Consider the following 26,459-nt stretch of genomic DNA (forward strand, 5'->3'; position numbering starts at 1 on the left):
AACCAAAAAGAAAGAAAAGAAACTCAGACAAAGCAAGGCTATTTGTTAGCCTTCTGCTTGCCCTTAGGCCGACCTCGCCCCTTTGTCGCAGGAGGTGCCCTTTCAGGCTCGACTTCGCTTTCGGGCCCAGGATCCCTGGACGCGGACGCCTCAGGGGACATTTCGCCCTCGGCTGGAACGCATCCCTGCGTAAAGAATAGCCGTGTTTCCCTGTCATATGAGTTTTGAAAGCTGTAGTAGTTCCCTTTCGACTAGTCAATATCGAGACTCTTCCCAAACGACAACGAGACTCACCCCTCGGAACCTGGAAGACAGATCCTTTGCCAGCGCTGAATTGAACCCCTGAGATATCGACGTCCACGCGTCCGTGGCAGACGTAAAAGACCATATGCATCTTCTTCGAATTCTTTGGCTTTTTGACACCCGCAGGCGGAAGCTCAACGACACCGGACCCAATGAACGTCGAACTAAGCAGTTTGGCGAACCGGAAGGTGGAACCTTTGACATCCCTCGTTTCGATGCCAGACGGTGCGTATGCAATGTCTGTGCAGGCCTAGAGTCAGCGTTGAAACAAACCAATTCAGCAATAACAAAAAAAAAAAAAAACCTACCGAGAACCTCTTCCTCGGTGCTCCCCGCCTGCAGGTCGCTGTCCCATTTCCGGACGTAACCATGAAGAACACCTCCTTCTTTTTCCCAAACATCGGCATTTTCATCATCCTCGTCTGAGCTATCATCTTTGCTCTTCCGCGACTTGGATTTCCGGCCCGCGCGCTTGCCTTTCTTCTTTTGCTTCTCCGGCTCAAGCTCCTCGGTCCGGATAACCTCCTTGATGGTTGACAGTGGGTATCTTTGCCCTTCGACAGCCTCTCCATCTCCGTAAACACATCGTTCATTTCGCCAGTAAGCGAGGGGCCGAACTGACACTCGTCCTGAGCGGGTGTGGGTACTACTGTTCTCTGTGGGTATCTCTCGCTTGAGGATGTACAAGCTGCGGCCCTTCAGAGGACCGGTACGGTTTGCGTAATTCTCAACCACCTTGTCGAGTTCTGGATCCAGGGGCTCACGCGCACGTTGAGGAGCCGAGGCAGTCGTCTTCGGCTTCTTGGTCGGTCTCGGATCGGCTACTTCTTCGTCGGCCGGCTGATGCGTCTTTCGGGGACGTCCACGCTTTTTCGGCTCAGCCTTGCTGGCGCTGGAAGTCTTCGACGGGGCTCCTCTCCTTGCAGTCGAAGACGATGCAGCTTTTTCAGCCCGGCGCGAATTAACTTCCGTCAAAGAAGAGTCGCCATCCAGATTATTCCGAGGAGCTGGAGAATCAGACATTTCATTGTCGCCTGCCATGGTTTCGTTGCCGATATCAAAGCTATCCCCAAAATCGCCATTCTCGTCACCATTTAGTTGGCCCTCGTTCTCGTCATCCGAAAAGTCCAGCGCAGCGGCTGGTACTTTCAAATTTCTCATGGAACTGCTCTTCTTGTTTGAAGCATTCGCCGAGCGGGTAGATAGGGGAGAGGGATCCAGACGCGTGTTTTCCCGGGTCGAAAGCAAGCTTCTTCCCTCAGAGGGACTAGATGACATGTCTTCATTCTGTGGATCCGGGGAAGATCGAAACCCAGGAGTCCTCCGTGGTGACCCTGTCAGGCCACTCTTCATAGGGGAGCGTGCGAGAGGCGGTGGTAAGTACGAGTTGCGAGAGCCATTCGCGCCGAGAAAATCCATGGGACCAGGCCCATTGCCTGTCAAAATCGGGGAGACTTAGCATCAGACGTGTAGGAAGGGAGAGTGTTGTCAGCGCACCTTCGTCCATCGACATTTCAGAGCCGACGGAATCGTCGTCTGCCGCGGCGCCAAACCCGTTCAACTTGGCCGGCGACTTCTCAGGAGACGAAAATAAGCCATCTACTTCTTCCATGCCATGTTCGTCGCGTCTGCCTTCTTTCAGAGTGAGGCCAGTACGCCTAGGATGGTTGCATCAGTGGCCGCGATCACGCGGGTGGATAAGCAACGACTCACCTTCCTGCTGTGCCGACATTGGAATAGTCATAATCGCGGGCCTTTCCTGGCCCTCGAGCCATCTTGAGCGATCGGTGGGAGAAAGAATGTCGAGAAGTTGGTGGTGAAGGAAAGAACGAGAGATCGTGGAGGGGGAAATGAAAGTGGAAGAAGGAATTCGGGGGAGTACAACACGCGCCCGCCGCTAACCCAACTGGGCGACGCGTTCACTTCTTCTACTTCCCTCCCTACTACTCTGTAGTCGGTTCACAACCACCATGGACGACAATCACCAATCGACTCCGGTTCCCGATGCTCCGCCAGACTCCTCGCCCGGCACCTTCATCCCTCCCAGCATAGACATACTCCCTCTGCTCGCCGGCGAGTCCTACGCCTACTACACGCCTTGCCCTTCGGCCATCACCCCTCAAGACACGTCCGCCAGCCAGACAGAGAGCACTCCATGTGTTCTAGGTGTCGACGAGGCCGGCCGTGGCCCAGTGTTAGGCCCAATGGTCTACGGGGCCTTCTACCTGCCCCTCGATCTGCACCGCTCGCTACTGGCTCGAGACTACGGCTTCGACGACAGTAAAGCGCTCACCCCGGCGGTACGCGCCAACCTGATGCAGCTACTCAATACCCCGGGCCATCCACTGTTTGAGTCCTGCGGGTATGCCATCAAATCCCTCTCTGCGCGCGACATCTCCTCCGGCATGATGAGGCCAGGCGTTGCAGTTTACAACCTAAACGCGCAAGCCATGGACGCGACAATTGAGCTCATCCGCGGAGTGGTCGAGGACCGCGCTGTGGACGTGCGGGAGGTCTACATTGACACAATTGGCAATCCGGCCACATACCAAGCAAAATTGGAGCGTATCTTCCCTTCCCTGAAGATTACCGTAGCCAAGAAGGCGGACTCGCTATATCCGTGTGTCAGTGCTGCTAGTGTGGCAGCCAAGGTGACCCGGGATGTAGCGCTTGAGGTCTTGTACGAGTCGATACTAAAGGCACCATCCCTCAAGGAAGCGCCGAACGCCACCCCGGACGGCTGGGGCAGTGGCTATCCCTCAGATTCCAAGTGTACTGGCTGGCTCCGACGAAATCTGGACCCCGTCTTCGGATGGGGTAGCGAGTGTCGATTCAGCTGGGGCACAGCCAAGGAAATGCTGGAGTTGAAGGGTGGTGCCCGAGTCGACTGGCCAGACGAGGAAGAAGAGGAGGGAAACACCCGGCTCAGTGAATTCCTGCTGGCATCGGGTCCGGGAAAGAGCGCTACTCGGGATGGGCTGCGAGACTGGTACGGTCACCGACCGGCAGAGATTCTTTGAGACGACATGGCGATATTAAAGCTAGATAAACATGAACCCTCACTAATACAACATTGATGATACCCATGAAAAAATCTCTCAAGACGCCAGAAACAAAGGGAATAATTCCTTCACGAGTGTTGAAGTAGAATAATGCAGAGCCGATCCAGCTGGGTATCTTTGAAGGGGAGTGGGAGGAGAATCACAGGGTCGCGGTCGAGAAGTAGTAGTTGTCCCACAGGTATCCATAGTCCTCCACCACACTGCCCACCAGGTCTAGGAGAGGCTTACCCTTCATCTTGCCGGTGACGCTCTGGATCCATGACCTGTGTCCAAGGATTAGCATGTTAATCAAGCTTCAGGTACCGGAGGGGAACATACTTGGTGATATTCTCATAGAAGGCGCCTCGCATCAACCACCAGCCCATGGACCACCCGCGCTTTTTCAGCTCCTCTCGCTCGAGCGCGGTGAGCCCCCGAAGACCACCAGCAACTCGTTCACGGAAATCCCGCTTAGCAAGCTGCCGACAGCCATATTCCATTCCAAATCCAATCAGCCATGGCCGCCAGCTCCGCTTGTCCCCACTCCATCTCTGCATGGCCAGTGCGTATACCACCGGCCGAAGAATGTAAAGGACTTCGGCCAATTGTCCTTGCCCCGTCACGCGGTGAAGGAGTGCGCTGGGTGACTTAATGTCATCGGCAGTGAGCACCTTGGAGATGAGATAGTTTGAAACATCCTCGACGTCCGGAAGGGACGGGAGGGAGAGTCCCGTGCGAGGCATCGTCCAACTCAGGTCGGACGACCGCTCACTCACGGGAGTCTGCATGCCGTTCCAATCGCTCTGGTCCTCCTCCTCCGTCGACCGTGGGTCCACTTCGCGGTCCGGGAGTGGCGGGCTGACGAGTGGCCTGGAGTTGGTCAAGCGAAGCAAAAGTAACCGGCAGACTGCCTTGGCAAATTCAATAAAGACAACCACGCGCCACCGGGTTTTCTGGCCCCGCCGCCGTGCTGCCATCTCCCAGAGTAATTCGGTATACTGAAGCATCTGAAGCGCAAGAGCGACCTGGCGATACAGGGAGGAGCGAGAGGTCCAGTATTTCGTGTATCGCGAATGAGGGGTCGGCGGCGGGCGAGGGATGGTGGGTGGCAGCCGAGATATGACACGCGACACCAGAGAATCATGATATAGCGACAACAGCTGGACGCCAGAGTGCACTGGATGAGACTGTCAGACACACCCCCTCCACAACCAGGCATGGGGGATACTGACCGCATTCAGAAGGAATCTCTGATTCACGATATCGTCCTGGAAAGGATCGCGGGTCCGTCAGACATTGGCGAGCACAACCGTGCAGCAGCGCGACTTACCTGGAATGATGTACGTCAACGACCTCAGCGCCGATTCGACCTGGCCGACCGAGCTGGCATTTTTGGTCACGAAATCCTCGTAGAGTGAGAGCCACTTGGAAGGGTGTAGCAACACGGGGGGGATAGGATTCTGGATATTCTTGGCCGTTTCCATCATGGTTTCAGCACCGATAGACAGCTGAGAGCCATCGGATGGGATGAGAGAGAAAGAAGAAAGAATGACGAGGTTGGGCCAGGGGGGCACGTGGATCCCGCATCTGCCAAGACGGCGAACCGAGGCTGTTCTGCTTTTGGTAATTCTTCTACTACGCCGACAGTATGGAAATTGAGGATGCAATCTAGGCGACGGTAAAAATGCCACCTCGGGAAGGGATGAGCTCCCAGGGCTCAGGAATCATTGACAAGATCAATTGATAGGTCTCGTCCACATACAATTCGGTCGCCATGTGTGGTAGCGTCAAGGGTCTTGCCCATAAACAGTAGCTTGGTTAGGTGATAGAACCATTGTTTTTTATCCAGCCACTCATCGGAATCGGTTTTCCCCCAAGTGTTGTTTCACCCTCTGTTTATTTTACAGAAGTTATTCACTTGTATCTGCTCAACATTCCCGAACCATGCTCTTGACACGATTACCACATACGGCAAATGATCGACCAGATAACCCTAGTCTGGTCTGGAGCAAGTGCTGACAGCCTCACTGCTGACAGCCATGGTCTCCTGAATGTCTCCTTTTTCATATCTAGGGAAAAGTCGGAATTGCCCTCGGCCGCGAGTCGTACCAAATGGCAGCCACAAACGGATCCGACATCCTGACAAAGGGGAAATTCAAAATCATCCCCGTAGAACCAATAGACCAATGGCAGCCAATTAGTAAGATCCGCACGTTCGTCTTCCTCATCGTCACGGAGATCCTCAATGAAGAAGCAATGCGTGCCGCACTAGATCGACTCATCAGGAACCACCTGCCTATTCTCGGAGCTCGCCTTGAAGCTTCCAACAATGGGGGCCTGGCCTATTGCCTACCGAGGACCTTTCCAACCGACTATCGTCTGTTTCAGTGGACAACTGACTCCGTGGAATCTTCGTTCGCAGATGCCCAGTTGCTGCCCGATGGTATGGCACAAGCTGATTGTGATATCTTGCACGGGCCACGTTCAATCCCGGAACTGGAAGGAGTATGGACACCCTCCACTTGGCCTCGAGAGCGGAAATTTGAGGCACCGGATACGCCGCTTCTTCTCGTGCATGTCACTAAATATGCGGACGCTACGGTTGTTGCGTTGAATCTACCGCATACGGTCACCGATCAGATGGGTTTCGGGTGTCTGATCACTGCTTGGATGCAGCTTGTCAATGGCGAGACACCGCCTGAGTTTCTTCAGCTGGAGCCTGGCGCATTGGATGGTCTGAAGAACCCTTCGAAGGAAGTGCTGCGAAAGAAGAATGCGTACCGCATAGTGCGCAAATCGGAGAGAGTGAAGGCAGTAATGAACCACTTGCCAGATATCATTCTCCACCCAAAGGAAGTTCGGCGTTTATTGTATTTGCCTATCAAGCTAGTGGAAAACCTGCGCAACCGTCATTCCCGGGCTCTGAAAACAAAGTACGGAGAAGAAACTCCTTCATTGACAAGCGGCGATATCATAACTGCACTTCTGACGAAATTGGCCTTTCTTGGTCGGAAAACCTCCAGAACGGTGGCCATGGCCACAGCTATGAATTGCCGTGGAAGACACCCTTTACTTCCTGCTGACAAGCCATATCTTCACAATGCGGGATCCTACGCTGTTTTGCATATGTCTAATCCAGACCAAGTACCCCTCGCAGAGCTGTCCTACTAGCACCGTCTCGCGGTGATTGAAGGACTGCGGTTGGAGAATATTGAGCGGAACTTGGCGATTACTAAGGAGCTCTGGAAACGGAAGCAGTCTCTCCATATCGTTGAGCCGGGTGAATTGAGCTACTCATGTACCAATTGGTGCGGTGCGTGGCGCAATATCGACTTGGGTCCGGCTGTTGTACCGAGGGAGGATTCTGATGGATGCGTTACGGCTCCACCTCTTGTTTTGGGACATTCGCTACTGCGCAGTTTTCCAACGAGGTATAATACACAGATTATGTGCAAGGCAAATGGTGGGTTCTGGTGTGATCTCACAGTTGCTACCAAGAGGTTTCCATTGGTGGAGAAGCTTCTTACGACAGATCCTCGGCTGGACAATTTTTGAGGCTCTACGAGAACTAGCAAACCATAAGCTAAAACACGGCTTCCTTTCCCTTGATATCATACTACTCACCCAATGCCATCTACACAAGTCCGTTAGGTTTACGGCAACGGGCAGATTCGCGCTCTCCGGGCGGTTACTTGTCATTTTGTATTGGTTCGCCAACAATGCTTAATGACAGAGGCTGCTCGTGCAGATATCGAGGCTGCAGTATGTGCCGCCATCCTAGTTGTTGAATAGTAATCCATGCCACCAGCGAACACCTGAGGCTACTAGTTAGGACGCTTAAATGGCGTCAAAACGGGCCGTTTTCAGCGCCTAATTTACTGTCACCTAGCGTTGTGGTGGAATATTATGGTCGTTCTTAGAATACTTTATTCATCCGCCCACTGCCACAACCCTCCCGGCCGCATGGCCTCGCGATACCGCTCCTCCACCTTCTCCCGCTCCAGCCGTCGCGCTGCTTTGCGGTCCCATTCTTCTTCTTGGGAGTCAGGCATCTCGGTCCGCCAGAATCCGGGAGGTGTTGGCGCTCGTTGGTACGTGTGTCGGTGTCTGCCGTATTGGTTGGCCATGAGTCGGGCCCTCGCCTCTACCAGGAGCTTCTCGCGATCCTGCCTGCTCAGTCCGTGAATCAGGTGCTGATCATCGCCCATGTATTCCTCAAGAATCCTCTGCTCCTCTTCCTGGTTTGCCTCGGTCGAATGGGTTGGCAGACCACCAAGACGAGCCAGGCCACGGAAATGATCCCCACAGCATCCCGGGCGAGTACAGCCAGGGAGACACTTACGGTCATCTTTCTTGCGAACCACCTCGTCGTATGCGTAGTCAGCCCCTTGGTTTCGTGCGGAATTGATCTTAAAATGGTTCAGAGTCAACCGATCCAGTGGTAGGGCACGGAATGGTTCGTCTTCAGGACGAATTTCCGGGGGCAAGTCATCTGGGCTTGTTCGTGTAGCGGTTTTTCTCTCCGATTGCGGCAGGATTGACCCCCGAGCGGAAGTTCTACATGGCACACGGGTTCTTGGAGGCGTCGACCGTCCATCTGTGCCGTCCTGGACAGTAACTGTAGTGGTATTAGGAGGCCTCAGAGGTGATTTAGAGGGTAATGATCCCTCTAAAAGATCGTGCAGACGTCGCCGAGAGATCTTGCTGGACACCTTCGCATTCGGTGGCCCCATCTCCCAATCGTCTCGGTCACCATCTTCGGCCAGGCCGGATATCGCGCGCAGATCCATATCCACCTGTTTCCGTCTTTTGGTGTTGGATCCGGGCTCAGAGACATTGAAAGTGCGTGCATTTCCATCAACAGGCTGGAGCACAGATGGCTGGGGCAACTGCTCGTCTGGCCATATTCGTTGAGGGCAAGGCTGAGTCAAGTCCGAGTCGTCATGAGAAGCTTGTGCGTCCTCGGTATAGATGTGCGTGGACTCGGCTTTGCGTTTCGTGGGCGTTGGTATTGTTATGCCAATCTCGTCAAGATCCTGCGTGCTGGAAGGAAGCTGTCCAAGTGACTGCGACGGCTGCCGGACTGGGCTCGAGGACACAGGTTCACTTTTAATAAGCACCGGTTGGTCAGAAACATCACCTCTTGGATGACTATGGGACAATGTATTATTGTTGGAAGGGGTTTCCCATGGCATTCGTTTTCTCTTTTGCAGTGGCACACTTGGCAGGGTATCCTGACTTTCGAAAGAGCCAGGTTCAGAGGATGTGAGATCACGTCTAGGGGAACTAGTCTGGGTTGAAGGTAGCCCTGGTGATTCTGAGCGAAGTAGATTCTGGCTTTGCTGCTCAGTCTTGATGTTGGAATTCCTATCTGCCGCTGAGTTCTGGTTCGGTAAGGCGTTGGAGTCACCCGAAGGGGCCTCGGAGACCTCATGAGATTTTGAACGTGATCGTTTCCGTGAAGAGACCGGGGTCTTGTGCTTGTGCTTGTCCACGCCGCTTGCAACCTTTCGAAAAGTGACCGGCAAACCATTGCGCACGAGCGTGAACTCATCCCGTTCCAGTTGGCGATCCCAATATCTCAGCTTCTTCTTATGCTGCAACACTCTGGCTTTGAGGCCACTCCAGGTCTGGATAAACGTCTGCAGGTTGTCATATAATGCAGTGTACTTGGCCTCGACCCCTTTTGGTGGCCTCTCGGCCTCGGGATGGGCATGGTCCACATGGCTCTCCCAGACATGTTTCGGGGAAAACTCGTCTTCCAGATTGGAGAATTTCTGGGGGAGTTCAAGATCTTTCGGGTCCACTTCGTAACGCTTCAGCTCCGTCTGGAGCACCGAGATTTCATGCTGGAGGGCTTGGATTCGGTCCTCGGCCGTTTTCTGGGCTTGGCTGGCCATCGATGCGTTATGTTCGGCATCCCGCACGCGTTCCTCGTAGCGGGCCAGTGAGGAATTCAGATGTCGGTAGGCATTGTCAAAAGACACCTCACACGCCTCTGCAACTGAGGCGTGAAGTTCCTTGAGAACCTCCATAGCCTTTCTTAGCTAGACGAGTTGGTCAACGCGACTCGGACGCGACTGACGGGACTTGCCAAGGCTTCACCGCCTTCGTGCTTATCAACGATAAGGTCGATCAATCAGCCATGGGTTCTTTCTTTCTTCCTTTCTTCACCATTATTCCTCATTATTCCTACGACTCGCCGCCGGCGATGTTCGTTACATTCTTCATTTTGATTTTTATTTCGGTTTAGATGATACAGCATGTTGAAGCGATGTCGAGAGGGTCCTCAGCCAAGTGTGCCTCCAGCCAAACGTGCACGCAATGCGACGACGAGCTCGCTCGACCGCCTCTCGTCCTTGAGTGACGAACTTCTGCTGCATATCCTGTCCTTCCTTCCAATATCGTCCCTGAATGTCTGTCAAAGGTAAGGCTTGGCTTTCCACGGCTTTGTGGATTGGTGCTAATCTTTGTTCTCACAGTTTATCCCGTCGGTTCAATGCTCTTAGTGGAGACTCGGAGCTCTGGAAAAGGCAGTATTACTCGCAGTGGGTGCGACCCCGAGCCCGGCGATTGGCAAATTCCCGGCGCACGACACTGGTTCCTTCCAAGACGGAATATTCGCCGAAAGTCTCGACATGGTTCGATCACAGCCACTTGGCAGAGGAGGGTAAAGTGACCAACTGGAAGAGACAGTATCGGCTCCGACACAACTGGTCAAAAGGAGCTTGCCGAGTGACTGAAGTTGAACTTGCTGAACCGCCATGCCCTCCCACCCTCGTGAAGCTCTGTGCTGGTATTGTCTTCACAGCCGATTCGACCTATGGACTGCGGGCCTGGATGGCGAACGACCCCAAGTCCTGTCTGGCTAGGGCCTCCTTTTCCGAAGGCCAATCCAAGTCATCTGTGACAGCACCGACAGCACTAGCCGTGAGCCAACAAGAAGATGGAATTGAGATTGTGGTTGGATTTGTAAACGGATGCTTCAGTCTCTACTCTTGGAACCCTCAAACAGTCCATTTGGACTTGCGGTCATCTCATGTCGGGTTTAGCGGTGGAGCCATCACCGCCATGGCCTTGTCATCACCATATCTCCTCATGGTTTCTCAACATAAGATTCTATCATTGTACAACTTGCGTCCTACGCCGCATGCCGCAGGTTCGGCCATTGCAGACAAGGAGCCCCAGCAGCTCGCGTCCCTCCGAGCGGATAACATTGTCGCACCAGTGACTCTATCTCTTCGGGTCTCACCTTTCGACATCACCGCCACCATTGTTTATAGCTTCTTCCACATTGGCTGTGGCTGGTCTTTGGGGATTCAAGAGTTGCGTTTGGGTAAAGATGGCCAACAGCGGGATTCACAACTCGCCACCACGGTAGACTCCCAATACGGGATGCGGCCATTACAGGGTCTACCACAGTCACGAAAACGGCGTCATTCCACGGCTCAGTTTGAGTCGTCTGCCTCCGGGGCACCCTGTGTGCCTTCCATATCACACCAGCAACCGCCAACCTCCATGTCTTACTCGCACCCGTACCTGCTGACTTCGCATGCGGACAACACATTGACCATGTACTTGGTAGTGTCGACCACCAACAGTCTATTTGTTCGAGGTGGCCAGCGGCTCTGGGGCCACACCTCGTCGGTGTCCGCCGTGCAAGTGACCAACCGCGGGAAGGCGGTATCGGTCAGCTCTCGTGGTGATGAGCTTCGCATCTGGGAGTTGGAGACGGCTGTTGCCTCATTGAATACCCACCGGCCAGTGGAGGAGAACAGTATTCAGATCAGCGCGGAGAACAAGCCGCCACTACCGGGGTCGGTCCTTGAAGCCAACCCGGTAGGGCTGGCAGCCGGGGCGACTCGGATGCAGGGATGTGTCGGATTTGACGAGGAGCGAGTGGTTCTACTTCGCGAGAAAGAGGTTGGCACGCCGTTGCTTGAATGCTACGACTTCACCTGATGATGATGATGATGTCTTGATGTATATACTTTCCCCGTCCGCGTAGCACAAGGTCCTCGGATCTGGGGACCCTGGCGGTGGGCGCCTGTTTAAAAAGCAGTCGACCTGCCTAGATGTTGCCCATAATAATAATCATCATAATCCTACCTAACGACAGCTCACCAAATAACTAAAATGATGGCCGACACGATGACAGAGTTTTGCAAGACTAAGCAGCGGGATTTCTCCCCACAAGACTTTCGCTCCCCATCAATTTCTGCTCTGCTCAACCTCCATCACCTTTTTCTTCTCCCCCACCACACTCCCCTCGTCTTTCCCACCTTTCTTCTCTCTTCCTTGATTCACTTCTCTTTCAGTCATCATGGACTACCAGACCGGTGCTCGTGGCTGCTTCAACTGTGAGTTTCTTTCTGCCCCACTCCCGCTTGAAGGCTCTGCAGGCTCCCACAACTTGCTGGGAATAACCCCTCGGCTTCAGCGGCAAGCGAGAGGTCCCTTCATGGCTCTCAAACCCCCCCTCCGTCGCGATCGCGACTGCATTTCCCCCGAAGTAAGAAACTGGCGAGCGATGGACTGACACACTTCTTCCTCCGCAGGTGGCGAAGTCTCTCACCAGGTAATATTACCTTGGAGCACCTCTCGCTCGCTCGCTCGCTGTCACTGTGATACTCATCAGGTTCCTCTAGGCTCGTGACTGCCCCAAGAAGGGTACTCCTACTTGGTAATATCTCTCTCGCGCTCTTCGAGTGACCCTAAGCTGATTCGTTCTCGGTAGCTACAACTGCGGTGGTATGCATCCTCTCGTTGTCTCCCGACTACTGAGTGCTTTTGATCCATGATGGCTAACCAAGTTCAATTGCACCTGCAGGCCAGGGCCACGTTAGTAAGTTGACATATGTCGCCTTCTCGTCCATCAGACCCATCTGACCTCTGCCAGGCCGCGAGTGCTCCATGCCCGCCAAGGAGAAGTCCTGCTACCGCTGCGGCGAGACGGGCCACATCTCTCGTGATTGCACCCAGGCCGGCGGTGACAGCTACAGCGGCGGACAGGGTGGCCAGGGTGGCGGCCAGGAATGCTACAAGTGCGGTCAGGTCGGACACATTGCGCGCAACTGCAGCCAGAACTACGGTGGCTACGGCGGCGGCAGCGGCGGCGGCTTCGGTGGTGGCCGTGCGCAGACTTGCTACTCGTGCGGTGGATTCGGCCACATGGCTCGTGATTGCACCCACGGCCAGAAGTGCTACAACTGTTAGTTGTCTCTCCTTTCCCTCAAGGCCTTCTCGGTCGTTTATTAATTCAAATTCAGGCGGCGAGGTTGGTCATCTCTCTCGTGACTGCCCTACTGAGGCCCGGGGTGAGCGCGTCTGCTACAAGTGCAAGCAGCCCGGCCACGTCCAGGCTGCCTGCCCGAACTAGACAGCTGGCGATGTCCTGCAACGCTCGTTTTCCATCCCATCTCTGGTCACATGCATGCATATCGGAAGAGCGATCTACGTCGCGACACCCCTGGATTTTCGCTTCCTCCATGTATTAATGATGAGATCACGGCTTCATTCACGATCCCAATCTCTTGTTCCTCTCTGGTTTCTTTTTGCGGTGCCCCCACCTGTACACTCGGTCCATCATGGTTTCGTGTCTCTTCCGCGTGGAAAGTGACAACAAGGTGCCACAGGCGATCTGGCTGGCAGATGGTGTTTTTTCTCGGGGACGAGCAGGAACGAAAAAGCGTTCATGATTTTTTACCTACAAAAAGAATTCAATGCCGAAGACGGTCTTCCATTTCGTTCTAGATGCTGATCTTGCTCTATGTAACCCTCACGAGCTGCAACTGCACAGCATGGCTCTCTTGTACTTAGGCACGTCGCCGCAGAAGCGCTTTTCTTCTTCCTTGTTGAGTCCCCATTCATCGTTGAATGGATTTAGAGACATCTGCATGACTCGCCCCAAAATGTCCCGGTCCCCTTTGCGCTCAACGCGCTCGATGACCTCGTCGAGGATCCATCCTCGCGGGACAAACTGTAGTACAGTCCCCGTCAGTCATCTAGCCGCCAATCATAAGAAAGCAAGGGAACTCACATTGGGATTCACAGCCTTCATGGCCTTCTGTCGTTCCCCATCATTGCCAGGGCCCCAGTCTTCCAATACTCGGGTGCGCCAGCTATCAAGCCATTTGGCGATGCGAGCTCTTGCAGACTCCTCCGTGTAGCCAATGCCACCAAATCCTTCCGTGTGGAAGAATATAGATGCGATTTCTGCTCGCTTTTCTTCCGTCTCCACGTCCGACAGCGAAAGGCCCGAGAGTCGCCGGAAAAAGTGATTGAAATCGAGCTCCAAGGCCTCGAGAGTGTCCAGCATCTCGGAGAATAGGGCCTCAAAATCTGACTCCTTTTGTGTCTGCAGCCCAAGTCGACGTCTCATCAGCCGCTTGTACTCATTCAAAAACACCGCTCGAAATTCCTCGCCTGTGCGCTCAATGATCTTCTCCGCACGTTGGACAATCTCCGGTTCCATTTCCTCCGCCACGCCGTCCTTGACAAAGCTGTCGGCATCGACTCGTTCCCCTGCTCCAAGCAGCTCTCCTATGGATTCACCAAGTCTGACCAGGTTCCACCAAATTATGCTGGGCTGGTTTCGGTATGAATATCTCAGCAGGTGGTCGTCATGGTTCGGCGTGTACTGCGGGTCAAAATTATCCATGAAAGCAAATGGGCCGTAGTCGAGCGATAGTCCGTATACGGATGTGTTATCGGTGTTCAGGACTCCATTCATGAACCCGTACGCCTGCCACGCAGCCACCGTCTTTGCGTTGCGTCGGGCGATCTCACGATACAGCCGTGCGAACCGGTTCTCCTCCGCGCCTTGGTGTGTTTGGAGCTCGTCTCGCAGGATCCCCCGGGAGGGGTTGTCTATCTCTGCCGCAGACTGGCCTTCACGCAAGGAGACAGCAGCCGGGAGAGTCTCCCATCCACCGAAGACGTCCTCCGCAACGTATGTCGCAAGCTTGCGGATCAAGTCACGGTCTCCACGGAGGCGAAGTAGGTCGAAGGTGCCAATCCGTAGCCAGGACTCGGCGAACCTCGCTACGATTGCTCCTGGTTCGATACGTTCTCTCAAAACCTTGGAGTTTGGTAACAAGGTGAGTGAGAGCGCACGAGTGGTGGGCACGCCCAGGGCGCTGAGGGCTACAGATGCTCAGTTTATTGCCGTTTCACTCGGCGAACAGTGCCTACCTTCCGAGACAACGTATTCACGGATACTCGATCGCAGCACGGCCTTGCCATCTGCAAAACGCGAGTAGGGAGTTTTGCCCGCGCCCTTGAGTTGCAGCTCATAGCGTATCTTGGTCTGTGGATTGGTGCATTCGAACAGACTGATTGCCCGCTGAGGATGTCCATTAGCGATCGATTCGCATGTCCTCTAGGAGACACCTTACTCCGTCCCCAAGTTGTCCAGCCCATTGGCCACTGGAAGCTGTTAATTTCTCAATATAACCCGGATTCTCGCGTTCTGCTTACAATTGCCAGCCTTGGAATTGTTAGCGACCCTGCTCCCTGTTTTGGGGGGAGAGCGACATACCTCCGTAACACTGAGCCCACGGATAGATCCCCCCCTTTTCTTCATTCCACTCGATCGCGTTTCCGGCGACTAGTGCCTTGAATTGGGGGGACTGCTCTTCTCCGGGCTTCAGGCCCAGATCCTGCATGGCCTTGGGGCTGACACCTAGCAGCTCCGGCTCGTCGGATGGCTCCGGGCGGACATAGGTGAACAACGCGCCTTTCACCATGCGCGGCCCTAGAGTCTCCCGTGGCGCCCTGTGCGAGGCCTCCGGCGTCTCGAAGGCGGGGTCAGCGGGGAGTTTAGACGTGAAGACATTCGACTTGGGCAGGTCCGCCAGGGGAACGCCCGAAGGGGTTGCAACTTGCGACGCCATCTGGGCCAGTCGACTGCGAGCCAGGCTGGTGGGCGAGGACATGTACCGATGCAACAACGAGTTCATGGAGAGGGTGAAGCTGAAGAAACAAGAAACCAGCAAGGTGACATCACATTATTACTCATGGTTGGTTGCCCTAACTAATAACAGTTAACTACATCACTAATAATGGCCCAAGGTACGCGCCATGGCTCCTCTTTTTCTTTACGTTTCCTTTCCTTTTTTTTTATTATTCATTGCAATACCCAACCACTGGCAACAATGGCCCGAAATATCCCGGCAGTCAAGATCAACAGTGGTGCCGCCATGCCCATCGTGAGTATATATGTATCTCTTTAATTTATTCTGTTTAGGGTTAACCTGGCCTAGCTGGGATATGGCTCCGGCACAGCCTGGTACAAGAAATCGGGCGACACAAAGATCAACCGCGACCTGGTCGAGTCAATCAAAACCGCCGTCAAGCTAGGATACTACCACCTCGACGGCGCCGAGGTCTACAAGACGGAGGAGGAACTCGGGCTCGCGATCAAGGAATGCGGAGTGCCTCGCGAGCAACTGTTTGTGACAACCAAGGTTATCACCTCCATTGCCGACATTCCCGGGGCAATTGAAGCCAGTCTGAAGAAGTTGCAGCTCGACTATGTAGATCTGTAGGTGACCCCTTCACGCCCAAACCAAGGTCGGCCAGGCTAACCGCCAGGAAGGTATCTGATCCACGCGCCCTTCTTTGCGACGACCGAAAGCGAGCTCCAAACCGCTTGGGCCGCTATGGAGCAAGTGAAAGAGGCCGGACAGGCGCGGTCCATCGGGGTCTCCAATTTCCTGCAAAGCCACCTGGAAACTATACTGAAGACGGCCACAGTCACCCCGGCCGTCAACCAGATCGAGTTCCACCCTTACCTCCAGCACGGCAATCTCGTCGCCTGGCAGGAGAGCAAGGGCATCAAGACCACCAGCTATGCGGGGCTGAGCCCCATCACGCGGGCCAAGGGAGGTCCGCTGGACCCTGTGCTGTCGCGTCTGGCGCAAAAGTATGCCGTCAGTGAAGCAGAGATCCTGCTGCGCTGGGTCATCGACCAGGGCTGTGTGGCCGTCACGACCAGTGGCAAGGAATTGCGCATGAATAGCTACCTGCGGGCGCTGACGTTCTCGCTGACGCCGAAGGAGGTGGAGGAGATCTCGGAGGTTGGGCGGCAGAAGCACTACCGAGCATTTTGGAACGAGAAGTTTACCGCAGAGGATCGGTCGTGATGGATCGGGTGCTCTTGGGTTAGTAGAATCGAATCAATCCATAGTGTTCTCGAGTTGATGTATGCGTAACGTAATCACCGTATCGTGCCAAGCATCTCCGCGCTTTCCTCCCTCCCTCTCGTCTTTCCTCTCCCCCCTTCGATCGCTCCCGTCCTCCTCACGTTTCTCTCTTCCCTCACCCTCTGCATTGTCCCGCCCTTCTCTACTCCTCCTCCTGCTCCTCCTCTGCCACCTGGCCCGAACGGTACCACGCGGGGAGCGTGAGAGAACAACACAGGGCGAAGCCCCAGTCGCGTGGGTCCGGACGTCGACGATAACGGCTGAATCTCCCCCACGACTTCCCCCTTCCCCGTCTCGCTCAATCCCGGCCAAAATCTGCCTTTGCGCAACACACCTGCACCCCCTCCGTCGCGCAGCCCGATGGGATTGTACCCTCCCCTAGGCGCCCCCGGTTCTATGATGCCCTGAACCACAATCCTCAGAAAGGCGGATGCGTGCAGATTGACCTCACACTGGATGCGTTGACGACTTCATCCCACCTTGTTGAAAAAAAAGGCGCATGGGATCCGACTGGCCGACTTTCCCGTGGCACGCTCTCGCGTCCTGAATCGGTTGAGAGAGCGACTTTCAGAATTGCCGTGAAACGGTCGAGTCGCGCAAGACGGCGATGTCGGTGAACGAACTACCATCTTCCTCCACGGACGACGATACCAATTCCCAACGTGCACCCCATCCGCCATTTGCACCCGAGCTCGCTGCGCTTGATCGACGACTGAAGCACCTCTCTGAGCAAGTCCTTCCTCTTCATCCCTTCCTCTTGGCCCTTCCCACCAATGCGCCTTTCCGCCTTGGAGGCCGACTCTCCGACAATTGGGCAATAGGGCATGACAGACCGTTCCGCCCAGAAGAGCAGCAACTCCAGTACATGACCTTCCTGACCCATCAGGACGCAGATTCACTCCTGGTGGCCGTGGGAGATTGGTCGGACGAAACAGGGAGCATGATGGCAGATCGACCATCTGCCCAAACGACCACAGATAATCCAAAGGACGGTGTGGCGCGAAAGAAAATTAGCCTGAAGGACTACAAGAACCAGAAGACTAGTGTGGCAGCCACCTCCCCCGCGTGCCAGACATCTGGAGATGCAAGCTTGGCGGATCCCGGAGAGATGCAGCCCGCAATTCATGTCGATGGTGTAAAAAAGGGCGATCGAATAGCGTCGCCTCAAAAACCATCGAAATCACCTGCACATCTTTCACCAGGCCGTGGGAGTCAAAAACGCCCATCGGAGACTAGTGTCGGGCATACACAGGCACAGAAAAGCAATGACCCCGAGATTCATTCCCCAAAAAAGCCGCGCCTCTCCCCAGAGAAAGAAGCGCGCCGGGATGCCACCCCTTCCACGTCCCACTCCCCCGGGCTTCCGACGCTTCTATCACCTACCCTTCCACCGACTTCAACCGGCCCGAGGCTTCCACGATTGCTCTCTCCTACTCTTCCGCCGGATATTGAGAAGGAGCTTGCCCAACTTGGGGATCGCTCCCCCATTCGCGACCACTCTCCAAAACCCGAGCCCACTACAAGCGCCAAGCCGAAGCGAGACGATCTATCAAAAAGCGGCAGCAGCTCGAGCCACCATACTTTGCATCGCAAGTATCCCAGCCCAAATGAGCCTTCTAAAGATAATCACCTGCTCGATACAAAGGCCCGTTCTCGTGTCGTTTCCTCAAAGCCACAGCGCGTCGTCAAACTGCGGTATGGGAGGTCGAACCGAAAACGGGTGGAAGCACTCTTGAAATTTTCCGGCAAACGGAAAACACATAGTTTGGAATCACCGAGAGGTCAGGACACCGATCGCGATGATGACTTCCAGGACAAGAAGAAGAGGAAAGGAGAAGATGTTACATCAACAACCTCGGCTCGTGCGAACATTTCATCCAGTCGAGCGAAAGGCCACACAAATCACGAGACAGACGAGACGATCAATGCCTTAGACGGTCAGACAAGGGAACGCAAAGCCTCAACCGAGAAGCCTCGCACTCCGGCCTCTCATCCCTCTCTAAGCTCATCTGTTTCGTCCGCGCATGACAAGGCCAAGTCAAGTTCGATCACGCCACTCAAAGACCCTAAAGTTTCTGTCTCTCGCCGCAATGACCCGGGTGATTCGGGCACAAAAGTATCACCAACGCAGCCAGATCGCAGCAACGAGCGTAGAGTCTGGCGAGATGAGTATCAGAAATTTGGAGCGATTGGTCGCGAATTGAAGCATGCTGCAGATCGACACAGCACTAGACAGGATGCCACTGCCACCGATGAGAAGCTCGCAGCCATTACCGCAGTTGAGGCCATTATGTGCTTTATTCTCGCCTTTGTGGCAGACGACCAGTTCAAGTCTCTGGCACGCCAGGTTGGTGACTCCTCAGCCTGGCAATCGATTCTGCCATATTGGCGCGTGGTCAAGAATAAAAGCGCACCTTATCCGGCCCTCTACAGTGTTTCTGTCCTTCTCGGTGCCGTCTCTTACGATGCGATCCATTCCCTAGATCTCGAACGCCTCGCTATCATCCCACTCCCTGGAGAGCACACCCCGGTTCCCACGCCAGGAAGCGACGGCAACACCGTTTTGTCGGACGAAACCAAGAAAAGTCGGAAGGAATTTATCGAACTGAAGAACCAGCTTCCCAAGTTCTACAAGGAATCCCAGAAGCTGTGGATTGAGGGCACACGCGGCCTGTCTGAGGATGTCCTCGCTCGCGAGTTTCCCAACACCTGGTCTCGACGGTCTCGGAACTACTCTGAGCGAGGGAGGCCGCAGCTGAAAGCGGGTGACTATTCCGGTGCATATTTCCTGCCCCTCGGCGGCGCGACTTCACCCATAGAGGTGGTACGCTTTGCCTGGGCGCTTTTGAAGGAATGGTGTGCCAAAGAAGGCGTGGACTGGACCGGGCGTCTCGACCTTTAAGAGGCCAAGATGTGCATGATTTTTTTCCCTTCGTTTTTATTCTCTTATGGTGGGATCTGGCGTCCCAGGTTTGCGTTTTCACAAGCGTTTTCAAGATACCTTGAGTTACGGTTTTCGTGTAGTTACTTGGCGGGTTTGTTGGATATACCAATGAGATAGATGAGCACACAGACCAGTTAAAGGGACCCGTCCTGTTCAGACTTCCATTCACAATCTGCCCTTCATTCCTACGCACGGATCATCAGACTAGACTGGACTTGTAAAAAAAAGAAATACTCATGACGCTAGGTATATGAAGTAAGTTGTAAACCAACGCGCCGAATGCATTACGCATCAAGAATGGGATGAGATCATAATCATGAAAGGCACGCAAGGTTTATATGATGAACGCCACAGAAAGAGCTAGACCTCGCCAAATCTTGCATGTCTGGGCTCCGAGTCGCCAAAGAGCCATCCAGCCTCGCGGCAGTATCGGGCTTCGCGGCCATAAATGCCCACCTCGCTACTCCAGCAGACGACAGTGGCATCGACAATGTCTGCAATAACTCCCTCCACAGCACCCAGAACACTCCAGCCGATTGTACCTGCAATGAGACCAACCACATACGCATACAGACTGCCCCGGATGGTGCCTCCGCTGGCGGATGTGGCTAGGCCCCGAGCAGTGGTCACCCAGCCACCAAAACCGAGAGCCAGGGACATCATGAAACGGACTGCATGCAGAATCAACTTGGAAAGACGGTATGAAAGCAATGATGCAGAGCCAGGAGCACGGGAATAAGACCGGGGATGCAGGGACGTCGACGCCGCGGACGGGGCGAGAAGAGACATTTGACCTAACCCACGCGCAGAGGCAGCGAGTGGCTGGGAATGAATTGCTGCATATGTGAGAGCAAGAGGATTTGTGAGGAACATGAGGGGTGTAGGGATCAAGGAATAGGCGAAGAGACTGAGCAGCGAAGAAAGACGGCCAGGTAGCACAAGAAGAGGAAGCCGGACCAGTAGGCCCAGGAGCCGGGACAGACAAACGGTACCAAATAATGTCGTTCCAGCATGGACGACTGCCGCTTGCACAATCTGTCTCGAGGTGGGTGCCGGGCTAGCCAAGCGGTGGAAGTACCACTGGCTCACTGTCGCTGCTGTGACCGCTCGTTGAATCCCCGCGATGACGCCCATTGACCAGAGATAAACCACCACGAAGTAGACCCCCAGCCACCAGCTGCTGAGGTCGATAATGAATGACCGAGGGCCCGCCAGATGCCCGCCTAGGAACACACGTGTGAACATCAGCATCCAGCTCCACGTCCAAAAGACCACGCAAACCAAAACACCCAGGCCGAGAAGAAGCAACTCAGGATTTGCAGCTAGAATCCGGCACGCGAATTCAAGAATACCTATCGCCTTTCCCAACGATCGTCGGCCTCTGACGACGTTGTAGATCCATACGCTGGCCAGCAGAAATGGCACAAGTGAGCCCCACCGCATTGCTTTGTCTTGGATACTAGCCCCGTGCCATGCTCCTTTGAAGCTCGATATGAAGGGGTACAAGGAAAATGAGTATAATATGACCGGAACTGCGACCACGATGACATAGACTAGCAGTCGCACGTAGGAGCGCAGCAGAGCGAGCCAAAGGAGAGACACGAGAATTGATACGAGGGTATAAATTCCGAGAAGGAAATAAGAGCCGTGAAGGGTAAAGTATATGGTGTCACCCCATTTTCCCTTATCCCCAGATGGTGTGGAGGTATGGAGGTACACCAGAAATGCAGTAGCGAATAAGCCTGCAATGGATATCAAGAACAGCTGGCCCCAGAAGGCGTCATGTAGCGAAGATTCCGACGCGAGGGGCGATATCGATGCTGGGAGGGAGTGTGTTGAGCTGGACGGTCGAGGGATACTGGAAGAAAATGCTGCATCCTGATCTGGGGAATCGGCGGTTTTAAAAGTATCCTCTCCGACAGGAGGTCGTTCCCGAAACCGTTGAATGGGTGGATCGTCGGCGGGTTCGTCAAGGTCGGCCCTTAGGGAATCCTCGAGCCCAACATCAACCAGATTACCCCTGGCCCTGTTGTTGGAGTTCGCGCGATATCCAAGCTCGTTCTCCGCCACCTCCTCCACAGGCGCGATGCGAGACTGTCGTGCGGCAGGAACGCTCTTCTCGCCACGCCACGAACTCTTGATGCCATTTCCATGACCTGGGCGATCATCGTATAACGAGGTTCCTTCATCCAGTCCCGTCGATCGTTCCGAGTCATCTTCCAGTTCTGAGGAATCCTTCAAGTTGCTATCGCCGAAATGCCGCCGTGATCGTTGCAAGGCATAAAAATCCGCGATCTCCCGTTCTCGTTCTGTCTCGTCATCTTCTTCCCGAAACTCATCCGTGGCGCTGTAGAAAAGAGGGGCCGGTTGAACCGCTGCCCGTGAAGCAAAAGGGAAGTTAGAGACTTGGGACGCACCCGGTCGATAGGGATCGCCGGCTCTGTGTAAGAAGGAGCGCGAGGAGGGGTGACGCGAGCTACTCTGCTGGTTTGGGCGGCCACGCCCAGTCCTTTGGAGCTCATCAGGGCGGGCTGCTACCCGCGACTGTGACTGAGCCAGGAATCGCGAAGCATCTGCAACAGTGGTTAGCGTAGGCTCTCAGTGGATCGCTAGATTGATAGATAGATAAATAGATAGACAGATCGAGATCCGACGAGACGTACATTCCGAGAACATGGCCCACCGTGAAGGGAGGGGAGATAGAGAGAGATAGACAGAGAGTCCAGGAGAGCTGGAAAAGCAGAGAGAGAGAGAGAGAGAGAGATAGGAAAGGTCAGGTGGTGATGCAAGCGTCATCTGCGCGGGTCACAATCGCTGACTCAGCCGTGCGGAGAGCAGCTCCGTCTTGGTCGCTGTCGCTGTTTTGTTTTCATACCTTCCTACTGCTCTCCATGTCACAACCATGGGATTACATCGCTAAGCTCGTCTGCATCGGTGACTCCGGTACCGGCAAGTCCAGTGTGCGTATGGTGCCTCTCCATCCCCGCAACTTCTCCAACTAACCCGGTGACAGCTCACCATCCGACTTTGTGAGGGCCGCTTTTCTGCCTCTCACGATGTCACCATAGGCGTCGAGTTCGGATCGCGGATTGTGCCGGTGGGTCCACCGGCTTCTCTGGAGTTGGGACTAGTGCTGGACGGACAACCGTCTGGCTCATCACCCGATGCGCCTGCGACGGACGGTGAGCCCCCGCAGGCGTCTGCTACGTCGGGCCTCCCTACCCCTCCTCGAAAGCCGCAAGCCTCTCCCTCCCAGAAACGAATGAAGTTATCTCTGTGGGACACTGCCGGACAAGAAACCTACAAATCTATCACCCGCTCTTACTTCCGAGGCGCCTCGGGTGCTCTCCTGGTCTTTGACATTTCTCGGCGCTCGACCTTTATATCCTGCACCCAGTGGCTTCAGGACCTACGGCAAATTGCAGAAGAGGGCATTGTTGTAATTCTGGTTGGCAACAAGACTGATTTGGCTGGTGAGGACTCCGATTCCAATCGAAGACAGGTCACGCAGCAGGAAGCCGAGGAATGGTGCCGCTTGAATAACGTCATACGTTACGTGGAGACGAGTGCCAAATCTGGGGATGGAGTGGAACGGGCTTTCTTAGAGGTGGCAGAGAGGATTTACCGCAATATCGAAGCCGGTAGATACGATCTCAATGACCGGCGGAGTGGAGTGAAAGGGTTCGGCGCCTCGGGTGGAGCAAATGCCGGGATGCCCCAGACAGTGACACTGGGGATGAATGATGCCATGCGCAAGGGTAATGGCTGGACCGGAAACTGTTGCTAATACCCGAGCAGCCGTGGAACATGGCGGCTGGTCCGCAAGGCCAACTGGGCCGATCCTCCATGTGCATCAGTAGTCTACGAAGCGCAATAAATAAAGCAAATGACCAGATCATATTATGGATATTGTTGATACAATCCCCCCACGCAAACATATGAACCAGGACGGGCTTTCTTCGACAGAAACCTCCTGCAGATCAATCAAATGGCCGCCACTCCGGACTTTCTACCCGTTCAAAAGGCCGCTCCTGATTTAGTTGGAAATTCTCCATCCGGGCAGCCAGCGCAGGTGAGACCACTGCTCATTAGACCCTTCCATTCCAAACACAATCACCCGGAAGTGGACAAACAGCGCAACGATGATGGCGTACAGGACGGTAAACAGCACGGCGGAGAGCTTTGTACTCAATTTTTGGGTCATCCAATCCACACAGAAGCCAAACGTCAGGATGGCATAGTAAAGAGCTGGGTAATAATGGTGGACGTAGGTCACTCGTGCCATGATGATGAACGGGAGGTAATGCAAGACCCATCCAATGGCCGGATACAGTCCAGAATAGCGGATATGGTCGATGTCGTCGTTGCTGAGTTCCTGGTACCCCCTCTGCCAGCGCACCAGATACCACAAGACTAGGAGACCAAAGATGCCCAGACCTGCAGTGCTTCCCCAATAGACAAACGGGTTGCCAAGGAGATAGTACTTGATAACATTGTCATCCCACGAACACATGCGCAGGCCGACATTCAGGATGGGCCACTGCCAAAACTGCGAAGCCAGGTCATCTTGCTTATCCGGATCGGGGACCAAAGCGTTGTTGGAGGTCATCATAGCCACGTTCAGGTGGATGAAGTCTCTCAGGAAAGGAGACTTGTAGGAACCAGGATCGCCAGGGGGCACTGCACATTTGAGATCAGTAACTTTCTGTAAGTTGCAATCCACTGAAGGACTTACACTTTTCGTGGACGTGAGACTCGACGTTCCAATGGGTGTACACGTCGCCGGGGTTATTTTCCTTGACACATGTGGTTTCAATCTGTTTAAATCCCCACTGGGGCAGGTTGACATTTCCAGCTCGGAGGTAGCAACCCAAGACCGGATGGCGCAGTCGGAACGCCGTGGTGAGCGTCCGCACTCTGGACCGGTCCCTGGAAGCAGCATCGCTCACCACCTCAACCTTCCAGTGATCCTTATCATCTCCGATGGTAAGGTTCCCATAGCAGGACACTTCGTTGTGGGACTTGCTGACTGGTGCCGGAACGGCGTGGGAATGCAGGTTGCGGCCCGTCTGTCCGTGGATGAGACGAATAACATCGCCGTCAGCGATGAATCTCACATCAGCCTCGGGATCGTAGTCTGGCTCTTGTCGATTGGGATAGATGAACCAATCATTATTCGCATCCTTGTGATGATAGCACGTCACCTGCTGCTGCTGCGAGCCCTCGGGGAAAGTTTGGACGTGCGAGTGCAAAAGACCTCCTCCGTAGCCCATATTTTTTAAGGTGACACGCGACCCCATTGCAAGCTCCAGAGGACTGTCTTTGCCAACTTCAGTACCTTTGAGATTGGCCTGGAAAAGAGAGCTCATTTGCGCATCACCCGGGCCACTATTCGCCAAAATCAGAAAGTGCAGATAAAAGGAAAACATGTAAACCAAGATCGGGATGGCAATCAAGCCCACAACACGAGCAATGAGATGTTTCGCGAGAGTCGTCTGCCGAGTATAAGGATTAGTTCAAGTCCATGTCAATCGTGTGGGTAGGATAAACAGATACTCACCTGGGGCATCTTCAAGTCGCCAAATTTGTTCCACAGATCCTCAGCTGTATAAAGTCCAACAACTGCAGTGGCAAAAAACCCGACCCATTTCACACTACAAACGCAGCCAATGCTCAAACCGGTCAGGCAAAGCCAAGCATACCACTCAGCTGAAAAGCTGTTGTGTCGCAAGCGGTGGAAACGGGCCCAGCACATCATAGTGGTGAACGTGAAACAGAGCAGCATCGAGTCGAGGAGGATAAACCGCGAGATGGTCGCGTACGAATTCTCGAAGAGCACCATGAGACTGATGAGCCAGACGGTGGCCCGCCGGAAACTCAACTCCCGAGCCGTATAATAGGCTAATGGCACACAGACAATCCCAAAAGCGGCATTGAAGGCGCGCATGAAGGTATAGTTCACCTCTTCGGGATACGTCTCACCGGACTTGAATTCAAACGAACCATTGTAGCCAGCCAAGTAACCTGACAGGCCAACAAGCATCTTACCCAGGGGCGGGTGGACATCGAAGTAGAACTCGCGTTTCAGATAGTGAGAGCCGAATTTCCCAAAGCTAGATGTTCGTGTCAGTCATCGTCGGAGACCCATCCGGTACGCGCGGCCTTACTGGGCTTCATCCCAAGTCACAATATTGGAACGGCCAATGCGGTACAGGCGAGTGAAGACGGCAAGTGCCGTTAAGAGGATTGGTGCAATAATCGGTTCCCAGCGGGCTAATACATGCAAAAACGAAGGCGACTATAGGGGTTCCGGAATAGATCAGTCATGTCCCTACCATGATGACGGGCGGATGATCACGCCTTACCTGAGGCTTGCCTTTCTTCGTATCTTCATCGATGGCATACGGACCGGACTTTGTTGGGCTCCTCCCCGCATCCGGCACGTTCCTCCGACGTAGCTCGGAGTCGCGCTGGGCTCCTGTGCTAACGGCAGTATCGATCTCAGCCATGGTGCAGACTGTTGAGTAAGTCAAATGGGTTGGGTTCGACAGCGGATGAACGTCGACGGGAATCGGTCCCTGGCACCGGAGGCCTAGGGGAAAGGGAAGCCGGTAGGAAGGGAAAAGGTAAAAAAGGAATCAAATGGAAGGAATGCAAGGAATTGTCTAGCACATAGTCATTGCCCGACAAGGGCTTGTCCGGGCTAAAATGAAATAAGAAACAATAGAATGAGAGCGAGCGAGAGAGAAAGTGGAAGGGAAGAAGAGGGAGGGCTGAAGCGGACGAGCTGGCCACAAAGGATAAACAGGCCCACCCGGTTGGGGGCGCCCGTTTCCGGGCGGGAACAACGTTGATCCGTACGGTCTAGAAGGAGGTGCCTTAGGGTAGCAGAGAACGGTGTATTAACTAACTATATACCACAGACCTAGGAGAAGCCCTCTATGAGCCAGAAGAGTTCAAGGAAAT

General features: G+C 54.3%; 13 protein-coding genes across 13 annotated transcripts; 7 read left to right on the forward strand and 6 right to left on the reverse strand.

The window, feature by feature from the left end:
• Positions 1–38: 38 nt before the first annotated feature.
• N7474_001452 (Cupin domain protein) lies at positions 39–2,078 on the reverse strand (the record flags this gene model as incomplete). The annotated part of the gene is made up of 5 exons (XM_057192867.1): positions 39–244; positions 295–543; positions 612–1,739; positions 1,801–1,961; positions 2,017–2,078. 5 exons carry the CDS (start codon positions 2,076–2,078, stop codon positions 39–41), a joined length of 1,806 nt encoding a protein of 601 aa, XP_057057820.1.
• A 195-nt stretch (positions 2,079–2,273) lies between these two features.
• On the forward strand, positions 2,274–3,323 carry N7474_001453 (ribonuclease H2 catalytic subunit RNH201; the record flags this gene model as incomplete). Its single annotated transcript, XM_057192868.1, has 1 exon — positions 2,274–3,323. One exon carries the CDS (start codon positions 2,274–2,276, stop codon positions 3,321–3,323), a length of 1,050 nt encoding a protein of 349 aa, XP_057057821.1.
• A 181-nt stretch (positions 3,324–3,504) lies between these two features.
• On the reverse strand, positions 3,505–4,831 carry N7474_001454 (peroxisomal membrane protein PEX16; the record flags this gene model as incomplete). The annotated part of the gene is made up of 4 exons (XM_057192869.1): positions 3,505–3,628; positions 3,684–4,521; positions 4,577–4,612; positions 4,675–4,831. 4 exons carry the CDS (start codon positions 4,829–4,831, stop codon positions 3,505–3,507), a joined length of 1,155 nt encoding a protein of 384 aa, XP_057057822.1.
• Positions 4,832–5,456: 625 nt separating this feature from the next.
• On the forward strand, positions 5,457–6,515 carry N7474_001455 (BCL5p; the record flags this gene model as incomplete). The annotated part of the gene is made up of 1 exon (XM_057192870.1): positions 5,457–6,515. The coding sequence occupies one exon, from the start codon at positions 5,457–5,459 to the stop codon at positions 6,513–6,515; it is 1,059 nt and encodes a 352-aa protein (XP_057057823.1).
• Positions 6,516–7,270: 755 nt separating this feature from the next.
• N7474_001456 (SAE2 C-terminal domain-containing protein) lies at positions 7,271–9,379 on the reverse strand (the record flags this gene model as incomplete). The annotated part of the gene is made up of 1 exon (XM_057192871.1): positions 7,271–9,379. One exon carries the CDS (start codon positions 9,377–9,379, stop codon positions 7,271–7,273), a length of 2,109 nt encoding a protein of 702 aa, XP_057057824.1.
• A 228-nt stretch (positions 9,380–9,607) lies between these two features.
• N7474_001457 (WD domain protein) lies at positions 9,608–11,306 on the forward strand (the record flags this gene model as incomplete). Its single annotated transcript, XM_057192872.1, has 2 exons — positions 9,608–9,771; positions 9,827–11,306. The coding sequence occupies 2 exons, from the start codon at positions 9,608–9,610 to the stop codon at positions 11,304–11,306; spliced, it is 1,644 nt and encodes a 547-aa protein (XP_057057825.1).
• A 951-nt stretch (positions 11,307–12,257) lies between these two features.
• N7474_001458 (uncharacterized protein) lies at positions 12,258–12,723 on the forward strand (the record flags this gene model as incomplete). Its single annotated transcript, XM_057192873.1, has 2 exons — positions 12,258–12,555; positions 12,614–12,723. The coding sequence occupies 2 exons, from the start codon at positions 12,258–12,260 to the stop codon at positions 12,721–12,723; spliced, it is 408 nt and encodes a 135-aa protein (XP_057057826.1).
• A 399-nt stretch (positions 12,724–13,122) lies between these two features.
• Positions 13,123–15,304, reverse strand: N7474_001459 (uncharacterized protein; the record flags this gene model as incomplete). Its single annotated transcript, XM_057192874.1, has 5 exons — positions 13,123–13,323; positions 13,384–14,489; positions 14,538–14,688; positions 14,741–14,814; positions 14,884–15,304. 5 exons carry the CDS (start codon positions 15,302–15,304, stop codon positions 13,123–13,125), a joined length of 1,953 nt encoding a protein of 650 aa, XP_057057827.1.
• A 195-nt stretch (positions 15,305–15,499) lies between these two features.
• Positions 15,500–16,489, forward strand: N7474_001460 (aldo/keto reductase; the record flags this gene model as incomplete). Its single annotated transcript, XM_057192875.1, has 3 exons — positions 15,500–15,553; positions 15,608–15,888; positions 15,943–16,489. The coding sequence occupies 3 exons, from the start codon at positions 15,500–15,502 to the stop codon at positions 16,487–16,489; spliced, it is 882 nt and encodes a 293-aa protein (XP_057057828.1).
• Positions 16,490–17,156: 667 nt separating this feature from the next.
• On the forward strand, positions 17,157–19,451 carry N7474_001461 (uncharacterized protein; the record flags this gene model as incomplete). The annotated part of the gene is made up of 1 exon (XM_057192876.1): positions 17,157–19,451. The coding sequence occupies one exon, from the start codon at positions 17,157–17,159 to the stop codon at positions 19,449–19,451; it is 2,295 nt and encodes a 764-aa protein (XP_057057829.1).
• Positions 19,452–19,853: 402 nt separating this feature from the next.
• On the reverse strand, positions 19,854–22,169 carry N7474_001462 (uncharacterized protein; the record flags this gene model as incomplete). Its single annotated transcript, XM_057192877.1, has 2 exons — positions 19,854–22,066; positions 22,157–22,169. 2 exons carry the CDS (start codon positions 22,167–22,169, stop codon positions 19,854–19,856), a joined length of 2,226 nt encoding a protein of 741 aa, XP_057057830.1.
• Positions 22,170–22,384: 215 nt separating this feature from the next.
• On the forward strand, positions 22,385–23,280 carry N7474_001463 (Rab family GTPase; the record flags this gene model as incomplete). The annotated part of the gene is made up of 2 exons (XM_057192878.1): positions 22,385–22,453; positions 22,507–23,280. 2 exons carry the CDS (start codon positions 22,385–22,387, stop codon positions 23,278–23,280), a joined length of 843 nt encoding a protein of 280 aa, XP_057057831.1.
• A 249-nt stretch (positions 23,281–23,529) lies between these two features.
• Positions 23,530–26,083, reverse strand: pmt2 (uncharacterized protein; the record flags this gene model as incomplete). Its single annotated transcript, XM_057192879.1, has 5 exons — positions 23,530–24,173; positions 24,229–24,988; positions 25,054–25,606; positions 25,661–25,791; positions 25,859–26,083. Coding segments are annotated over 5 exons (2,313 nt in total), but the record flags the coding sequence as incomplete, so codon positions are not given.
• Positions 26,084–26,459: the final 376 nt, after the last annotated feature.

Source organism: Penicillium riverlandense, assembly GCF_028828495.1.
Source record: "Penicillium riverlandense strain IBT 135883 chromosome Unknown utg000001l_segment0_segment0, whole genome shotgun sequence".
Classification (NCBI taxonomy): domain Eukaryota; kingdom Fungi; phylum Ascomycota; class Eurotiomycetes; order Eurotiales; family Aspergillaceae; genus Penicillium; species Penicillium riverlandense.